The following is a 20,802-nucleotide window of genomic DNA, read 5'->3' as shown; positions in this document are numbered from 1 at the left end:
TAGAAATTAAACCACTAATTCTGATTCCTGACTTCCACAGATAGTTCAGAGCTAAATGCAGACATAACTAATTCAATCTATTGTTTTCTGTGACCTATTTATGCTTCATAGACAGCCTTTTATCTTTACATACATATAAACTCAAGAGTCAGTTGGTTCAAGGTTTCAAATATTACCAATTATTGGTAGCAAATTAAAGCTGCCATGTGCGTGCTGTTTGATTACACTTTGAGAATGTGAAGCTGCGTCTAAGAGCAAGAAAGGAGCATCTGACATTGCAAAGGAATGTAGGGGGCAGACAATAACGTGTCCACGGATTTTCTCTCCACGTTCCACAACAGTGGTTCTGAAACTGACCCAGGAGTTCTACCTCTTAAATTTCACTGTTTTGATAGGCAGGTCTGAAGTCCGACACATCTGAAAACAAAAAACCACACTATGCTCCATATGAAGGCACTGTGAAGACCAACATTAACACGATACAGCTAACATATTTTTAAAATTAATGACAGACTATAAAAGCTTTACTATCTCCCTATACACACAACTCTATTTCTGACATTCTTGGAAAATTCTGAAATCATGAATGCTGTACATAGTGACATACAGAACCACAGAAATAAATGAAATTATAAAAGTTAATGGGCAATATTTATTGAGCACTTATATTCCAGCAGTTGTTCTAACAGTTTTACATATGTGTGGTCATTTAATATAAAACATTCTAGGTAATACTGCTATCTCCACTTTATACATACATAAACTGAAGTAACTTACCCATCATCACTCTGTAGCACATACATTCTAGCTATTGATATAAGCACTAGGTGGGTTCAATATTTGGGAAACCATCACTGTTATTGGAAGTCAGTTCAAATATTAATGGCAGATCTTATTAGGAATTCTTCAGATCCCAGAGAGGTGGTTAATATTATTGTACTCATTTTGTGGATGAGGAACTTGAGATTTGGGGTTGCCAAATGTACAATAAGAAGTCAGTGGGAAAGTCAGGCATTGCACCCATGTCCAACTTCATAACTCTGTCAAGTATGGTACCTGGCACATAATAATTACTCAATGAAACTGTCTTTTTAAAAGACATATTTTAAAAGATTTGTTTATTTCAAAGACAGAGTGTCAGAGAGAGAGGGAAAGATGGAGAGAAAGAGAGTTTCTATCTGCTGGTTCACTCCCAAAATGGCTGCAACAGCCAGGTTTGGATCAGGCCAAAGCCGGCAAAACAAGGGCCACCTTGTGCTGCCTTCACAGGTACGAGAGCAGAAAGCAGGAGCAGAAACAGAGTGGCCAGGTCTCAAACAGGGACACAATACAGGATCTCAGTACTGTAAGGAGTGGCTTAACCTACTGTACCACAACACTGGCCCCTTAATATATATTTGTACCTATGCACAGTAATCGTACAGGGTTGTCAAGTACAGTGTTGCATATCAATACATATATACAATGTATAATAAGATCACTGACATATTTATTGCCTCAGATATATATCATTTCTTTGTACTTAGAACTTCCAAAATCTTATTAGCTATTTTGAAATACTTGATTATTATTTTCAACCATGGTTATCCGACTGTGCTACAGAATATTAAAAGTTCTTCCTCCTCTCCAACCCCACCTTTATTCCCATTAACAATTCTCTCTTCATCCCCCTACTCCACCCCTGGGCAACACACACACACACAAACACACATACCCTTCCCAAATTTTGGTAACCACTGTAATATTCTCTGCTTCCTTGAGATCAACTTTAGCTTCCATAATAAGAACATGTGGTGTTTTCCTTTCTGTTCCTGATTCATTTCACTCACCACAATGTCCTCTAGTTCTATCCATGCTGTTGTAAATTATAGCATATCACTCTTTTTTTTATGCTAATAGTCCACTGTGTATCTACACCACATTTTCTTTATCCATTCATCTGTCAAAGGACATCTACACTGATTTCCTGTCTTGACTACTGTGAATAGCACTGCAATAAATATGCGAGTGCCAACTTCCTCTTGACATACTAAACTGATTTTCTTGGGATACGCACCCAGTAGAGAGATTGCAGGATCAAACAGTAGTGCAACTTCTAGTTTTTTGAGGAATCTCTGAATTATTTTCTATAATGTCTGTATGAAGTTACATTCCTACCAACAGTATATCAGAATCATCACTTCTTCACAACCTCACCAAGTAAACAAATATATTACATAATTATGACATTTTTTTAAGGTTCGGAGAAGAAAATTTTAATGACTGAAGAGTTTCATGCAACTTAGAAGAATCTAGATCATTTTGATTTTTGATCCCTATAACAATAAAGAGGCAGCATATTGGAATATAATAATTCAGACTGTGTACTTTCTCCCATCTCTGCTTAATATATATATATATATATATATATATGTATATATATCTCAAAACATTGGGTGCATTTTTATTCTTTATAACATTGTGCTTTTTCATGGTAATAGTTTGAAAGGTTAAAGACAAAAGAGGTAAAGCCTGTTTACACAGGGACTGATTCATAAAAATCATCAAAGAACCATAGCATCGGTTCCTGATAAAAGATGGCAAGCAAAGATAGAAATGAAATTATCCAGAAGATATGGCACAAATAAGGACCAAGCAAATGAACCAATTCTATGCCTCTAGTTCAGGATACAGCAAACTTTTCCTGTGAAGTTCAAGCTAGTAAATATTTTAGAATTTTCAGGCCACATACAGTCTCTGGTGAATATTCTTTTTTGCTGTGGGTGGGTTTCTTTCTTTTTTGCAACCTTTTGAAAAAGCAAAAACTATTTGTAGCTCCTGTACAAAATAGGCCTCACAATTGAGTGTTCATAATTTCATGATCCAAACATTGGCAAGTGATCCATAAATATAATAGATCAAATATCTATTGATGGGTATGTACAAAGAAAGTACACTCAATGCAGTGATGAGAAGGGATGATGAATTATATTCAAGAAAATTTCCAGGGAGGTGAAAAGGCCTTTATTACAGCCATCTACCTACAGGAGTTAATCTAAGAAAATAATAAAAAATGGTTGCAAGCTTTCATCTAGGTCGATTGTGTAAGAGCAGAAATTGGAAACAAAATGAATATCAAGTGATAAAGGAATGCTCAACTGAACAATCCTATGTTGATATGATAAAATAAAAAAAGAAATCTTACCCATTGCTTTAAAAGTTTATATGAAAATATTTAACATTCTGGGAGAAATGTCACAAAAATATTAGCTACTTAAAAAACATAAAAAATTTTTAAAACAAAATAGGAATAAGAAAATAGAAAAAGTAATAAGTATTTACATATTAACTATAAATTGTGTGCACAAAACTCAATTTATTAAAAGAAGTTACATATGTTCTAAAGCCAAATACTGAGGCTGGTGCTGTGGTGTAGAGGGTAAAGCCACCACCTGCAGTGCCGGCATCCCATAGTCCTGGCTGCTCCATTTCCAATCCTGCTAATCCTGCTCTTTGCTATGGCCTGGGAAAGCAGTAGAAGATGGCCCAAGCGCTTAGGCTTCTGCACCCGCATGGGAGACCTGGAAGAAGCTCCTGGCTCCTGGCTTCAGATCAGCACAGGTCTGGCCGTTGCAGGAATGAACCAGCTGATGGAAGATCTCCTTCTCTCTCTCTCTCTGCCTCTCCTCTCTCTATGTAACTTTGACTTTCAAATAAATCTTTAAAAAAAAACAAATATCTACTTATTTGAATTATAAATACAGGTTTATTAATAAAACATAAGCAACAGAAAAATAGACCAAAAAATCCTGTAATGCTACAATGCAGAAACAATTGTTTTTGCTTATATTCCATTCCAATGTCTTGTGTATACATAGGATTTATAGTATATAAAGATTTTTTGTCCTGTTCCTTTACTTCTACTCTGATCCATATTTTTCCATATTATGAAATAGTCTTCTAAATCATAAATTTAAATGGTGGCATTTTTATAAAGACAATTGTATAATAAAACATTTGGTTGCTCTTTAGGTTTCTACACTATAAATATGGACACAGAGTCCTCTAAATAAAAAAAAATCTATATGCATATATCCTCACATAGAATCATTTCTAGAGTTCCTGGTTAAATATAGTATGACTATATTTGGGATTCTTGATAAGTATTATTTGATTACTGTTTTAAAGTGTCGCAACCATAATTACCTGAGCCAGGTTATTACAGCAACCATTTCCCATATCCCAGGAATTTTTCTCTCCTCCCACCTTTGCCAATTTCATTTCTGAGAATAATTTTTGCTTGAATTTATTGATATTGGCAACAGTCTAACATGCTTAGAGACACAGAAGAAGGAATCAGAGGTAACAAGAACCGTTAAGAACCTTGCCCACGAGTGTTTTCTCTATAACTAGTTTTCCAGACCACCTTAACAGAATTTACCATAAAGGTCTAAGCAGAATGCGCCAGGCCTGCTTTTAAAATATTTTCAAATGTGAATTTTAAAGCATTCTATGTATGATTTCTTAAACAATTTTGGTCAAAATTTGCTATCATTTCAGTTTCTAGCAACGTAAATTTCCTTCGATCAAAAATGAAATAAAGAACTACTAGCACTCTTCCTCGCCACTGCAGAGCATGAACACCGAATTTTAAAGAAGCAGAGGCCCTAAAGGTTTGTAATTAACTAGATTCTGCAGGTGTAGATCTGTAAATAGTTACTTTTTTCATTTTTATGCCACACTTCAAAGAATTCACAAATGATGCTGTGTATATGCAAAGCCACTTCCGTTGAGATGCCCTTTTTATATAATGCCAGTAATTTCATGTTTCCCACTGACAGATTACAAAGCATGATTACAGTTTGTCCAGATGCAGCGACCCAGTCATCAGGATTGCTTCTCTATCTGAATAACTTTCAGTAGCCCGGGCTCTCATGAATAGCAAATGAAGAACCAAGTTGAATGCCTGAAATATGAATGAGACTTGAATTTTGAAATTAGACATATTATTGAACTCTGAATAAAGTACTGAGTTTCTAATAACTAAAAATAATTTGGAGCACTGCCTATATTTATTCCCTGTGAAAACATCACATCCAATTGAACTTGATTTTTTTTTTTAAGACAAAGGAAACAATACACATATTGACTTGATACAATTGTTTCCCTCTGTTAATGAGGGTCTGAACAGAAATGCTCCAAATCTAGTGATATTTTCAATTCTGGGAGCACAAGCCTTTGAATCTACGAATCCTGAAATCTCATCATTTGCTTTTGGATATTTACTGTGGCCAGGTTTATTTAAGAACACATTATAAAATGCTGGTTTTTCAAAAACCATGTGCTTTTGAGGATACGCGGTGTTACAATTCTCAGTAATTCATTCTCCTATTCTTAACTGAACAAATCAGGACAACATGCTTATTAATGAGACACATATATACATATTTACAATATATGAGATGTTGGTACTCTTTTCTCTGCACACTTTAAGCTTATTCATTTTGCTGCTGTAATATTTTATAATACAATGTGATCAAAATCAGCAGCGATCATGTGGTTCTAAAACAGGTTCGAGATTTCTAGCCTTTCTGTAACTGTCAAAGAAATTTTAGGTAAATACATATACACAAAAAATTCTACCACAGGTTCTTAGGACATAAACCTCTACTGCTATTTAGTTATTTTTGTCTGCAACATAATGGGCAGCTATATTTTCAAAAAGAAAGACATTTTGTAAAGAAACATACATCTCCCCATGACATCTGAAACTCCACAGCTTGCCTGTCTATCTCTGCAGGCCTACTCAATGCGTGGGGGAGATGCTTGTGAATGGGCCAAGAAATATGCAAACTAAGTAATCAGAGAAAAAAAAATCTTGGCAAGATGCAAGCATTCGCAAGACTGTATCCAAAGTAGCTATAAAACTCTCTAACGGACAAAAAGACTGAGAAGAATTTAAAAAAAAAAATTAGATCTGGATAAGAAAAGATGCCTGTATAAAAAAATAGTGCATGAACTATACAGTATAAACAGTTGCTAGCAACTCTGTAGTCAGCTTAAAAATTCTTGGTTTTTTTTGAATAAAACACAGGCTTTGGGAGCAGAGACAAGTCTCTAAGATCTCGTTTGCAGCTTGCGTCTAGATTATGCTCCAGTGTTTCTGAAAATACCACCCCCTTGGTTTCTTTCCCTTATGAGCCGCCTGACATCGCCTTCCTGATTCTCAGGGACACAGTGTTTTATTCCTTGGCTCAGAGGCTGAGGTTGGAGACAAATATGCCGGAAGGGATATTATCAAGATCCGATTCAAGATCTCATTTCGACAAATGACACACTTCTGTGTAGGCGGAGTTAGGATTAAACAACAAATATCATCAGAAACCTCAGGAGTTTAACACACAAAAAAAGATTCATACCTCACTCACACTACAGGGTTAATCTGAAATTGAGGAGTGAGGGCTGCAGCTTATTATCATAACTAAGGGGTCCAGGGTGACAAATGAGGAGACATAGGAACTCACACATTGGTGCTTATGTTCACATTTCAGTGGTCAACACAGTTACAGCTCCATGCTTCCCATGAAAGGAAACAGAAATACAACCCTACTACAGGATATGAGCAGGACAAGCAGAGGATCTGTAATCAGTGCTTTTCATTCCTGAACATGGGAATTCAGAAATCAACAGAAATGATAACGTCATCCATGCTGATGTATGGTAGGTTCCTCAAACCATCAAAAATCCTCAGAATGATCTAAGTCGCCAAACAGCAACTGGAAAAGGTCCTCTTGCACTCGGCCACTGACAAAACGTGATTGAAATGCAGGGCTGCAACCTTGGGAGCTTCCAGCCTCCAGGAGGCATTACTCACAATAAAAAGGTTAGGCTACTCATATGGTCACAGTCTCTCAGATGAAGGATGGCAGGATCATAAAGCAAAGGATACTTTGTAGGGAATGGGAAGCTTTCAATTTCGCAAGGAAACTATCAGAGTCATTTCTTTCCCCCAAAGAGTAAGGATTTCCTGAGCTGTACTTACCTACATTTCTAAAACTATTAACCTCACATTATTTTCAGGTGACACTGATCAATATTATTTTTATGTATACATGAGTGTGGCAGTATATTTACAGTGACAATATATAACGCATTTTTGCTGCATGATTCAAAATGAGACATATTCAAACAGATTGCAAAGTTTCTGTTCCGGAGAGACCTTGCCCACATCCTCATTAATGTTTACATGCATGGTTCAGACACTGACAGCATCTTGCTTTTGGATGGGACGGCCAGATAGAGCTGTCGATATCTACTTAAGTGGCAACTCTGTCATCAGTCACTTTCTCTGTATCGTCCTTCTGCCTACTTTAGGAGGGCTGTGCTTCAATCTAGGCAACCTTAGTTACTCAGTTATTTCCATCTCAGAGAGATCTGAGATGTGGTTAGCTGCCTTTCTCATTAGATGTCACATAAAAAAAAAATTGACACCAAATAGCTTATTGTGCATACTGAGGTACTTTTGCTCTTCAAACTCCATTAAGTTCTTATAAGCTTCAATTAAGTAAAAGAACAGCTAATTAGAACAGTCTGTTTTCAATAGACTTAGAACTTCATAAGGAAGATGACTGCAGGACCTTATGCCTAACTATCCCTTTTCCCATGAGTCTAAGTCTGAGCATTTGAGATTAGATGGTAAATTCATTCTGACTTAAGTAAATCACACTAGTTCTGCCACGATTCACCTTTATACTATGCGGCTTCTGGGAGGTTATCTCTTCTGGAAATGTCCTCCACAGCTAGAGAAAATCGACAGCAGGAAAAGAACGTGGCTTGCATTAAGATTTAGACTGGATCTAAACTCTTAAGAGCAAAATAGGCAAGGGAAAATGACCCAATCCATTCGTGACTTCAGGCACTTCATCTGACCAAAATTCCAAATACATGTTTAATTTCAACAGTTAATAATTATCAATAATTTCGAAAAAAATACTGATACAGGTCATCACTGGTGTTTGATGAATGCTTCATGAAGAAACAAAGAATACTCCATAATCACATGACAGTATAACTGGGGCCTGTGCAACAGAAATTATGATTTAGAAAAAAATCTTTAACCACAGAAGCAGTCAACGTGTGCTACATTTATCCTCTAACCAAAAGTATGTTTGTATTTCAAATGAAAAGAGGCCAAATTCTGCGTTGTATTATTATTGTTAATTATGTTCCACAGTCTTTTGAGAGCTTATTTTGTTTAAGAAAGCAGTTCAATTACTATTAAAAAAAATTAGTCATTATTTTGACTATTTGTTTAGAGCCCCTATTGCCTTCTTCATGCATTCATTCCATGAATACTTACTGAAGACCAATATAACCTAGTGAGGCACCATGAAAGACATCAACTCTGAAGTTATCACAGCTAATTTGCATACTTTCAAGTTTGCAAAGATTTGCTATGCCAAATTTAATCCCACTCACTCAACTGCAGCCCCATATATCACCATTGGTGGGAGAGAGGGTCTCGGTACACAATTTCAGCTTTCTTAGGCCGTGGGTGCTAGCGAGTTTCTGTTTCTGCAGTTAAAATATTTGGCTATTATAAATTACAGCTGTGTTACAAGTATCTGTTTGCTCTCTCAGAATATGGATATATCCATTGAAGATGTGATAGGTAATGTGAACATCTTTTGTTGGAGATGCTGACACGGAAATAATCAAGAATCCTCAAATCTGCATTTCATGCATGCCTCATGCTGCCAAGGAGCCAAAAAGAATGAGTAAAAGCTAAAACAAAAGAAAAAAGTAGGAAAAACTAATAACTAATCTGCATTTAAGATTTAAAGAAGGCTAAAACAGAAGCTAAGCTTTGGATCAGGGCTTGAATGGAGACGTGGAATTTAGAGGAAAGTTATCCTCAAAACAAGAGAACTGCGACACCGGCATTCCACATGGTTGCCTACTGAAGCCCCAGCTGCTCCACTTTAGATCCAGCTCCCTGTTAATGTTCCTGGGAGGGCAGCAGAAGATGGCCCAAGCTCATCAGCTTCTACATCCACATGGGAGACTTGGAGGAGACCCCAGACTTCTGTCTTCGGCATGGCACAGCCCCAGCCACTGCGACCATTTGGGGAGAGTAAACCAGCAGATGGAAGGTGGCTCTGTCTTGTCTCTCTCTTCCCTTCCCTCTTTCAGAGAGAGAGAGAGAGAGAGAGAGAGAGAGAGAGAGAGAGAGAGAGACTGCTTATACAAATGCCAGAAGAGAAAAAAAAATTGGCATAGGAGTGGTTTGAGTGGATAGAACTGAGGTTAGATTGGGTGGGTAGGGTCTGGATTTCCAAGGAGACTTAAAAAAACAATTATGCTGTAAAAGCAAGGAACAGGGATCTGAAGTAACCCAAACTGACTCCTAGAAGCTAGTATGGTGGCAGAAAAGGTTTTTATCTTACATTAAGGACAGACTAGAAAGGCAAATAAGGATGGTGCAGTCTTCTGAATAATTCAAAGTAATTAAAAAATAGTCTACAAATTTATCACCAAGTAATACATTAGGTAGCTGCAGAATGAAGTAACATTATCATTCAAAGAAACTGAGCAAACCTAGATTTTTTTTTTTTTTAGGAATCCAATCACAACATGATTTGGACACCATGGATATGCATTATTTACTTTTATTTTTCACAGGGATACAGACTTCATTTACATTAACAGTATGGGACCAGCTCACCAAACATATTATAGGAATTAATTTTGAAACTAATTAATACTGATATTCAAAGCAAAGCTCCAAAATAATTTATTTAATGCAATTAATGTTATCTTAAATCACATGTACTATGCCCCCCCCAAAAATGCTAGTTTTTAATTAGAAACACAACAGAACCTCTCTCAGTTTCAAATGTGATGGATTAAAAAAAAACTCCTTTCAATTATTCTAGCAGAAAATCTCAATGACTTACCTAGTAAGTTTAATCTTTATTCACCAAAGTTACTGATTTACCTGAGAGAAACTGCATGTGGCCCATATATCTCCCTCACTGCTGACAAATCTGCCTCCAGCTGTGGATGCTTGTGCAATTCCCCATCATAGTTCACCTGATGAAGAGGGGGGGTAAGAGGTGAATGGGGGGTACACAGACTCAAAAGGACCAATACAGACTTTTGGATGGTTCACCCTGTGTGTTCTGCCGTGGACATTTACAGCTTCGTGAAAGACCCCAGATAATTCAGGAGTATACTCAATAAAGTTCTGATATTCACATCTGGCTAGAATAATTGATAGTGTTTACAAGTTAAAACAACATTATTTTGATATAAAATGCTAAAAATGGGTGAAGTTGCAGATCATTTGAAAAACTTGTAAAATGAACATGTAAGACTATCAGAAACTATTTGCTTCCCTAAGAATTCATTGTATGAACAAAAATCAAACTGGAAGAACTATTTTACATAACGTTAAAGTGCTATATTGGTTAAAGAATCATTCTGTTAGGAAAACCATCCCATTACTACAAAGTCGTTACTGGGAGAAAAGATTCTGGTTTTATTATGTCCCTATCTCTAGTGGTAGCCTTGCTTAATCCTGACAGACACAACCACTGTCTTTTTATTCTGAATGAACATATTTACTTGCATTCATTTATGTAACAACTTTGGCTTTACTTCCCTATTAACAAATTACCCTTCCATACAGTATCCAAGTTACAAAGCACATTTCACTAAGGAGTTTATATAAACAAACTAACTTATTATATAGCCATATCCAACAGTTCAGTATCAATTTGTTACATTATTCTTGAAAAAAAAAAAAACCTGATGTGTTCTTTTATACATGTGGTCAGGCTACTTTCATACATTTAAATGATGGCATCCTTTCATAACAATTTTTCAACACAGTGAATACAAATAAAGCATGATGATGTCCAGTACCAAGGTTAACCACTGTCAATCTAAAACTGACAATTGATGCTTTTGCTAGAAGTGTCAACATTTCACAATATTGATTGAGCACGCTATGCTTAAGAAATGTGAAAGTTAAAACCATAATCAAATGCTTTTTATAAAATCTCAATGATGAATATAAATGACTATAGGTAAAACATTTGCAAAGGTTAACTTTAATTTCTGAAAACATGTAGGAAATAAAAAACAAAAAGTATACCGTCTTTCTAGTTAGTTAAAAATTCTGAATAATACAAAGGTCTCTGAACTCTCAGGCACAGGTTTCTGACCAGAACTTGCACAGCTATGGCTATTATAACTTTGAGACCATCTATTTGGAAGGCCAGGTTTACTTACCTGTCCTCCATAATAAAATTCTTCAGAATCATTATCGCCTTCAGAGTCTTCTTCAACTGTACTATTCTGTCGAGACTCCTTAAAAATATTACAGTAAGATAATTTTAGTGGTCAAACTAATTTGCTCCTATTTGAAAATAAAGCAGAAAGTGCCAAAATAGGCAGGTCTTATGCATATTACATGGATTGTATATATAGAACATTCTTGGCTTAGTACAACCCCAAACAAAAGGTGACAGAAGACAAATAGTTTTCTAGGTCCATTCAGCTCTTTGTAAAGTACATCATTGTTACGTGCTTTAATGTTTGATGGATATTAAAAACTTGCAAATAACCCGTTACACCTTCAGGTTTACTCTGATAAAACACTTGGCAAACTCATACTGATTCAATTTTTATTAAAAAGTTCCTCAGCATTATTTATACCAGAATGTTCTCACTTTCACTGCCAACTCTAAACAATGGTATGAAAGAAAAGAAACTGAATGCATAATATAGAAACTGAATTATGAAAATAAGTATGAATCATATTATGAAGATAACTTTCAGTAAGGAGAAATTGTTTTATCTTTTATCCTCAAAGATTATTTATTCATTTGAAAAGCAGAGTGACAGAGAAAGAGAGAGAGAGAGTGCATCTTCCATTTGCTAGTGCACTCCTTAGATGGCTCCTGCAGCTGGGGCTGGGTCTACTATGTAGGTGACAAGAACTCAAGCATTTGAACTATCATCCACTACCTTCCCAAGAGTATCAGCAGGAAGCTAGATTGGAAGTAAAGCAGGGGCCGGTGCTGTGGCACAGTGGGTTAATGCCCTGGCCTGAAGCGCCGGCATCCCATATGAGTGCTGGTTAGAGACCTGGCTGCTCCACTTCCGATCCAGCTCTCTGCTGTGGCCTGGGAAAGCAGTAGAAGATGGCCCAAGTCCTTGGGCCCCTGCACCTGCGTGGGAGACCCGAAGAAGCTCCTGGCTCCTGGCTTCAGATCAGTGCAGTCTGGCCGTTGCAGCCAATTGGGGAGTGAACCAGCGAATGGAAGACCTTTCTCTCTCTCTCTCTCTCTCTCTCTCTCTCTCTCTGCCTCTCTTCTCTCTGTGTAACTCTTTCAAATAAATAAATAAATCTTAAAAAAAAAAAAAAAAAAGAAGTAAAGCAGCAGGGGCTCAAATTAGAACTCTGTTTTGGGATATGGTCGTACCAGGAGGCAGCCATTAGCCTGCTGCACAATGTCTGTGCCACAAATTATTTTAGGATTCAGATTCCAAATAGCTAATATTTGATTTCATGTGCTTTAACTTTGAGTTTCTCATTAACTGAATGTGTCTGAAGAACAAGCATAGAAATCCATGATGGTATTCCTGTGACTGGTTCTATGAACATGGGTAGGAGAAAGGCAGCTTCTCTTACACACAGGAACCCATTTATTAATGTTTCATAATCATCCTTAAATTTCATGTTGTTCAGGAAAATAAAAATAAAACCTTGAGATGGGAATCTAGGTTTCACGAAATTCTAAGTTTTCGTAAATCAGTGGTTCTCAGTGTAGACAGAGATGGGAAGAATGAATGATACAACATTAACTGGAAGGGAAAGTCACATAAAATGTATTTGTTTGAAGGCAAAGAATTTGCACTTTTAATGTTTTATGCTTGTTATGTTTTAATGTTTAATGTTCTGGTATTTATTTGTATATTCAAGCTGAAATTTTTAAAGGAGCGAAAAGGAATGAGTTTGTTATTTAACATTGGTCAATAGTAATAAGACTATACCCATCCATGGTTACATTTTGGTTAAATAGATCAATTTTTATGAACCAAATTTTAAATTATGTACTCATATATAGTTATAGTACATTACATAAGTGTTCCTCATCAACTACATTATTTGATGAAAGAGTATAAAATACTTAAATTTTGTATGCATTTTACTTAGATTTAAACCTCTCTATTCCTTTCTATTATTTGTAAGAGAACTTCTTAGGGCTAATTTTAAGCCATTCCCCTTATCACACAAAAAGTCCCCAAGCCACGAGCTTGAGTTTCATTCATAATATTATTCCAGATAAAATGATGACAGTAATTACACATAGCTGGTAAATTTAAAATATATCTATATGATTTTGAAAAATAAACAATGCAATTTACATACCTCCCCATTTTCCTTTTGTAATTTTGATTTTATGGATAAGCAACAGTTAATGTCATTTGTTTTCCTTAATTCTAAAAAAAAAGTCATAATTAAAAATTATTTGAGTTTTTGGTAGCCATATACTCACATTTAAGAGTTTCTGTATGAAAATACTTCTTAGGTTATTCCCTTTTCTTTGTAAAAGAGTTAAGGGTTATTTTCAAATTACGATATTGGAGAGATATATCACATGCAAGATATCCTGATTTTTCCTTATCCATAAAAGTATGTTCAAAATAAAGTACTGGCAAAAAGATTCTTTTAGCTCTCATTATACAGTTCACAGCATCTTCATTGCCATAAATGTGGTTTTTAAATATTCAGTTTGTTTAGTAGTGTCACTATAGAGGGAAACATTTACACAAGAACAATATCAGCATAATATATTTAAACAAGATGTCTGTAAAATGCTGTAAACATACATTTAAGAATATATAAAACAAACGGATGTATTTTTGATGAAAGTTTATATGGAGAATCACATTTGTAATGCTAAAGATAAAAAAAGAGCCACTGCATTGAAAAGAAACAGAAAGACAGAGCTACCTAGAATCAAGATAAAGTAACCCAGAATTTAAGAAAACAAAGAAAAAATATTGTACTGCTGTTACCTGTTGCTATTCTATGAAAAATTACTGGAATTGGCTCTGTAGTAACTAGCACATCTTCATCATTTTCTGAACTTGACACATATGTATTATCTGCAAAGAAGCATAGATAGTTAAAAAACACAGTACCCTAAAAATACACAATCCTTCATGGACATAATCATTCAGTTATATCCACATCACACTGATTCCATAAAGCACACATAGCTATTCTGATTAAATTCAGAAAAAATTATGAAGTGAATTTATGTGTGAAGTATAAAGGCCTCTTCAAAGATTTTTGCATCTCCTCAAGAAATACAGACTTTGGATAGAAGCTGTCCAAGTACATTTCTAATGTGGCAGGGAATCATCTGGATGCAACTAGATGTTTCCACTAGCCAAACATGGTCTTTATCACTTCAGCATCTGCAGGAAGTGGATTAGTGAATGGAATGAGAAAGCTAAAGAGGAATGCTTGATGCCATAAAAAAAATTCAGTATCAAGTAATTGAAAACTCTGTCCTGAAGATTTTGTTTAAATCATACACTACACATAGCTCTCATATGTATTTTAAAATTTATATATATTCTCACAATTATCACTGTTCAACAAATTAATCTTAGCAACATGTACGAGTGCAAAGAACATTAAATTCATCCACAAAATCCTTAAGTTTCTTATTCACTGTGTCTCCACTGGTGAAAAAAATTAGCATTTTTCTAAGTTTAGCTTTTTTTTTTCTGCTAAGTATGGATCTTCAGGGTAATATGACACCAGGTGTTTATTTTACTTTGTAAATTGATGATTGCAGGGCATCTGTGAAACCACTACTTAACAAACACTCCATTAATTCATTAATTATGGTTCTATAATGAGCCCATCAATGACCTACTAAATAGTACAAAACATCACCAACAAATAATAGATGCAAGGATCAATTTCAGCTAAGGGCAATTAGTGTTCAGATGATTGGATGAATATGCATTAAAAGATCTTTTTGAGCCAAGTTTTCATAATATTGTGTCAGTACAGTCAGAACATGATTTTTAATTGATAGATACATAAATCATTATTTTGTTTTCAAAGAAACATCTGTACTGTTATAAGACTATAAGTATGAGAAAATGATAGTTATATTTTGCACAGCTTAGCTGCAAGACATTCTCTCTCTCTTTCTCTCTCTCTCTCTCTCTCTCTCTCTATATATATATATATATATATGGCTTTAATAGTTAGGAAGGTGATGGGGGTGAGTATAGATTTGATTTGAAACAAAATAACTTTGCCATATTTGGTTTTCAAATACCATCAAGTAAGATGTATTTTCATGTTCACCAAGTGGGACAACAGATTAAGAAACAAATGGAATATAGATTCATTTGAACTGGTGTTTTAGTATGTTAGGGGAGCCTTTGCCCACTTAATCTGGAGTCTCTCTGTCAGGAATCTCATACGTTGGGTATCAAAGTCTTTCCATTAGAGCCAGATCTTATTTTCTTAAACCCTCACTAAAGCCTTATCAACTTGTAATTACTTGCTAGTTAAATACTATGTTTTTTCTTTGCAAATTTATTCCTTGAAGCAAAGAAAAGAATAAAAAGAGTTTTTAAAAGGGAGCATTAGAGCAAAAGTAAAAGCTGATAACCATTTCCACAAAATCTAGGAAAGCCCAACAAGCTGATGCTGAATTGCACCATATCCCCACCGTGAAGGCAGGATGGAGATTTTACTACAGCCTCAAGAAGCAAGTAAATTAAGACATCACATTTAAGAAAAAACACATTGAGTAACTCAATTTAAGGGGCTTTCTATCAGGAAGGTAGTAATATTAGACTCAAGAGAATATAGGTGGTAGGGATGTGTTTTGTAATGCTGAAGGATGAGATTATGCCTGAAAATACCATTTACTAGAGAATTTCTACTAGCTTGTATTTTTTAAAAGATTTATTTACTTATTTGAAAGGCAGATTTACAGAGAGAGGGAGAGATACAGAGGAAGAAAGATCTTCCATCCATTGATTCATTCCCCAGATGGCTGAAGCCAGAAGCCTAGAGCCTCCCTCCAGGTCTCTCATGTGGGTGAAGGGGCCCAAGACATTGGGTCATTTGGCCATTTTCCACTGCTTCCCCAGGTGCATTAGCCTGGGAAATTATAAATTATCCAGTTTAGCAATCCCCCTTTTTTTAGCTTTCTAAATAAAGTTAAATCAGTCTTTCAAAGAAGTAGCTTTCACAATAGCCAACATGTGGAAACAACCTAATTGTCTACAAATGGTTCACTGGATAATGAAATTGTGATACCTGTGTACAATGGAATATTCCATTCTACCATTAAGAAAAGGAAATACTGCCATTTGCAACAATAAGTATAAACCTGGAGGACATTATGCCAAGTGAAATAAACCAGACACAAAAAGAGAAATCCTGCATGATCTTACATTTATGTAGAATCTAAAAATAATGAACTAATAGAAACAGAGAGTAGAACCATGGTTGCCAGCATCTGGGGGTTGAGGAAAAAGGGGAAAATATTGGTCAAAGTGTAAAAACATTCAGTGATAAGATAAACAAGCTCTGAGTATCTAATGTGTGATGATGAATGTGTTCACTAACAGTAGTCATTATTACATAGTATGTACAAATATCAAGCCATCATGTTATATGCACTAAGTATATTCTATCTTTGACAATTAAATATTTTATTTTTAAAAAAGATCTAGATGTTGATGCCATCCGTTGGTTGCTCTCTTTTAACCTAAGCCACAGTTCTACTTATTAAATGAAGAGGTTTGGGACTTAGCAATCGGGAGGTTTGTGATGATGTTGCACAAGAGTCCCTTGAATTCATTCTATTTTCTTTTCTGTTTTGTTGTTTAATCACTTCTGAATTTTCCTACTACTATTTTGATATCCGCAATAACATCATCTTCATTAACAAATGCACTTAAGGTAAGAGAATGAGTCAGTGACAGAATAAGGATGTTTCAAACTCAAGTTCCTTCACTGGAATTCTCCAACTTGACTCCAGAGCTGCCAATGCTTTTTTCCTTCTAACCTCTGGGGACAGTTGGCTTCTTTAACAAATGTGTTTTGTAGAGGACCTGAAGATCTTTGTTAAAAACATCAATGCTATGCATATTCTCTCCGCACTTCCCTACCAGAGGATAACATTGTAAGAACTCCCATGGATAGCAAAAGGCCATGAGAAGAGATACATAAAAGCGTCTCCAAAACCGTTGCTTTTAGTGTCATTAAGTCAAGTCATTCCATTCTTCATGACTGTAACTCAAGAGAAATTTTGAGTATAAATTATAATTATACTAACAGATATCAGGGAATCTAGAAACTATCTCCTCACTCCTCTAGATTCTAGTGGGAAATGTAGAAGAGATGAAAGAACTCACTCCTAATTAATGTTGGGAACATTGAGAATTAAAGACTTCCATTGTTTTGTTAGACCAGAGCCAAAATATGACTTGTAATATATGCACCTATTCTCTAATCTTTGATCTTAAAGCAAACAACTATCTTCAGCATAAAATCAACAAAGAAGTACAGGTAAACCAGAAGGCTACTTCATTTCTTTATTTCAAAGTGAGCATATTATCATTTTATTTACTTCTCATTTTGTTAAGCCTAATTCAATAAAAACTCTTTACACTTCAAAGTTTCACAAGAACTATGAAATAAGTGCCAACAGATGACCCAGGCTAATTAGTATATCAAAATTATAAAATGGCAAATCTCTTCGTAGGGTCATAAGCCAGGGCGACATAATCCTGACTTCACAGGATAATGCTGATACATTAGGGCAAAGAAAATCCTGTGTTTTCAAGCTTAGAGGATGAGCTAATAATTGAACCACATGATCTAGAAAAAAGTGGAAAATAAGCCAAAAGAGTATTAGCAAAAGGAATTCATAAAGGTAACATAGAGATTATTGCATTTAGAAATACTTGAAAGAATTTTTAAAATAGTCAATTTTTTGAAAGACAAACCAAATTGCGGGGTGGGGGGAGCCAAGAACAAACATAAACAAAAGACATGCAAAAGGAGAAATAACCACAGAGACACGGAACATTTTCTACAATTATAGAACAAACACTATAAGACATTTTTACTAAGTGTTTGAACATTGCCTCAACATTGTGACTTGAAAGAAGAAAATATTTTTTAAAATGGCTAAGGAACAGAAAGAGATCACTATCTTGCTGGGAAAATATGACAACTGCCCCAGAACCATTCCTATGAAGATTTGCTCACAAGTTGAATAGAGGGCACAAAGAACAGTTTTAATTCCGTTGACAATGGAGAAGTCTTTCATAGCAAAGTACATGACAAAATGCACATAATTTTATATGGCAACATTAAGACATTTACTAATAAAATGCCACCTTACATTTACAGAAGAAAATATATATGATGACTCATTCCATGCCAAGCAAGAATTTGATAAAGATTTACTACTCATCCATTTAAAAATAACTTGGTGAATGAGAAGAATACCACTTTCTTTAAGGAAAACAACTGGAAGCAAGCTTATCTTCAGGAAGGGGACAAAGCTTTCAACTTTCACGCCTATTATTAAAAATTGCTCCAGACGTTCTAGCCAGTGCAGGGGGGAGGCGGGGACCACAAGGGGTACTGGAAAGGAGGAACAAATATATTAATTTTTATGTAAATACTGTCCATGGGAAAAGTCAAGCATGTTGACTGACATATCTTAGCACAAATAAATGTGGATTAAAATTTAATAATGGGAAATATAACTATGAATGTTCACTTTGAAGAAAGCTCCATCAAAAAACTAATACTACTGCCCCAGAAGCAAAGAACTGAATTATAGTCCATTTACCAACAAAGAACATGTCCCCTTGAGAAATTTTATTTAACACCTCTCAGCACATTTCTTAAAGTATGAATGTCATATTTACCATTTTTGCCTATCATCCAACTGGCATTTAGAATCAAGTGAAATTACGTACATAGAAACACTTCAACTGTGCTCTGTACAGTGTACTATGGTGTACTGCTTACGTCAACCAACCCAAAATTCTGCCCAAGTATTTCAGCAAGAAGGCACACATCTCTCTCTCTCCCATCCTATGTTTTATTGCAGCATAACTAAACCTACTTTGATCAAACAGATACATACTAACTCTTCCCCACTTTTTGACATCACACTGGAAATTCATTAAAAATCTGCCCAAGAAGGAAATTCAGTAAAAACAGCACAAATGAAAACACCAATACTCTCTTTGAAATTTTCAGTACTTCCAAAAGGGACTCCAATAAAGCTGGGGGACAGGAAGTGGGGAGGGGGAGCATAAGTAAAATGTGTAGGCCACAAGAGGGTGCTAAACATTTGAGCCACTTGGTTTACTAAAGGCATCATCTACTACAACATATCCCACACTTTTGAAAAATTCACTTTTGTTCGAAGGATAGGCTTTGATGAGTGGAATTATTTCTATCACCTTGATTTAAAGTCCTGTGCAAAATAACTGAAATATTTGCATTTAATAGTAAAGTTTCTATTTTTCCAGCATACTTAGCAAACACACCACATCAAAAATACAGTATACCTTAGTTGAGAGAGAACTGACTGCAGAGCCATCTTAAACAAAAGTACTTTTCTTATGAAAAGTCCTGTGCAAAATAACTGAAATATTTGCATTTAATAGTAAAGTTTCTATTTTTCCAGCATACTTAGCAAACACACCACATCAAAAATACAGTATACCTTAGTTGAGAGAGAACTGACTGCAGAGCCATCTTAAACAAAAGTACTTTTCTTATGAAGATCTCTTGTCTTGGTTTTTCTGGTGAAATTTACCTAGAATACTTTCTATATTACTAATTTAAAAATAGGCATACCCTTAATAACGAATCTCAATGAATCATTGCACAATTGTTTTTAGGACTCTATGCTTACAATATATAGAAACTACAACAAAATAACTGTGAGGAGGTTTATGATTTAAGAAATTACTTTAAAATGTGATATTTAAACTTGTAAAAGGATTAAATGATTAATGCAAATTGCTACAGAAAACATTTAAATACTAAAGAAATGTACAGTAACTCTAAACCAAACTATGAACTAATTATTTTTCTAAATTATGTATATATACTGATATAACTTAAAGAAATTACTGAAACAAGTAAATGCTAACTATGATTTATTCATTATGAAAGCCAGATGATGTTTCAAAATTAACAACTTGGTTTAGAGATTCTTTGTCTTTGTTGTCATGATGTAAAACTTTCAGGCTAAAGCAATCATATGGGCCACTCAAATAACTACTCACTGGGACACTTTTTTGACTGGTCTGCATCTCATATAGGACATGGGTCTCATAGCAGTCAACAGAATTCTTTTATATTTTTAAGACTTCCTGTGCCAATGTTTCACCCATATAAAACTTTACATTTCTACAAGAAAAATAACCATGAATGTCCACAATAAAATGAAAAAGAATAAAAGCGTACCTGGGTAATCTTCAGATACGTGAACTGAGTAAGATACACTGTTAAAGACAGGAGAAAAAGAAAAGGTTCAAGTTACTGCCAAGGTAGATAAATTTTCTGAAAAAAAAAAAAAAAGCACCTCTCATTTTCCCATTCATTTGCACAGATATGTGTATAAACATATGATATCTCAGATGGATTAAAAACATTTTTGATAACTGATAAAGATTTAAAGATACATTTTTCATCTAAATGCATCTAAATGTGTATTTCTAGAATGT

The 20,802-nt window shown here is 35.0% G+C and overlaps 1 protein-coding gene across 1 annotated transcript in view; it reads right to left on the bottom strand.

Moving 5' to 3' along the window:
• Positions 1-20,802, bottom strand: part of PARP8 (poly(ADP-ribose) polymerase family member 8) — a 201,061-nt gene that overhangs the window by 65,250 nt on the left and 115,009 nt on the right. The window contains exons 4-8 of the mRNA XM_062211830.1: positions 20,543-20,580; positions 14,071-14,160; positions 13,421-13,491; positions 11,275-11,352; positions 9,977-10,071 (exon numbers count right to left, since the gene is read on the bottom strand). Coding sequence (XP_062067814.1) covers positions 9,977-10,071; positions 11,275-11,352; positions 13,421-13,491; positions 14,071-14,160; positions 20,543-20,580 — 372 coding nt within the window. The remainder of the gene's footprint in view (positions 1-9,976; positions 10,072-11,274; positions 11,353-13,420; positions 13,492-14,070; positions 14,161-20,542; positions 20,581-20,802) is intronic.

Source organism: Lepus europaeus, chromosome 15 (genome assembly GCF_033115175.1).
Source record: "Lepus europaeus isolate LE1 chromosome 15, mLepTim1.pri, whole genome shotgun sequence".
NCBI classification, from domain to species: Eukaryota; Metazoa; Chordata; class Mammalia; order Lagomorpha; family Leporidae; genus Lepus; species Lepus europaeus.
The sequence above is the reverse complement of the archived record's forward strand: the minus strand, read 5'-3'. Positions and strand labels throughout refer to the sequence as shown.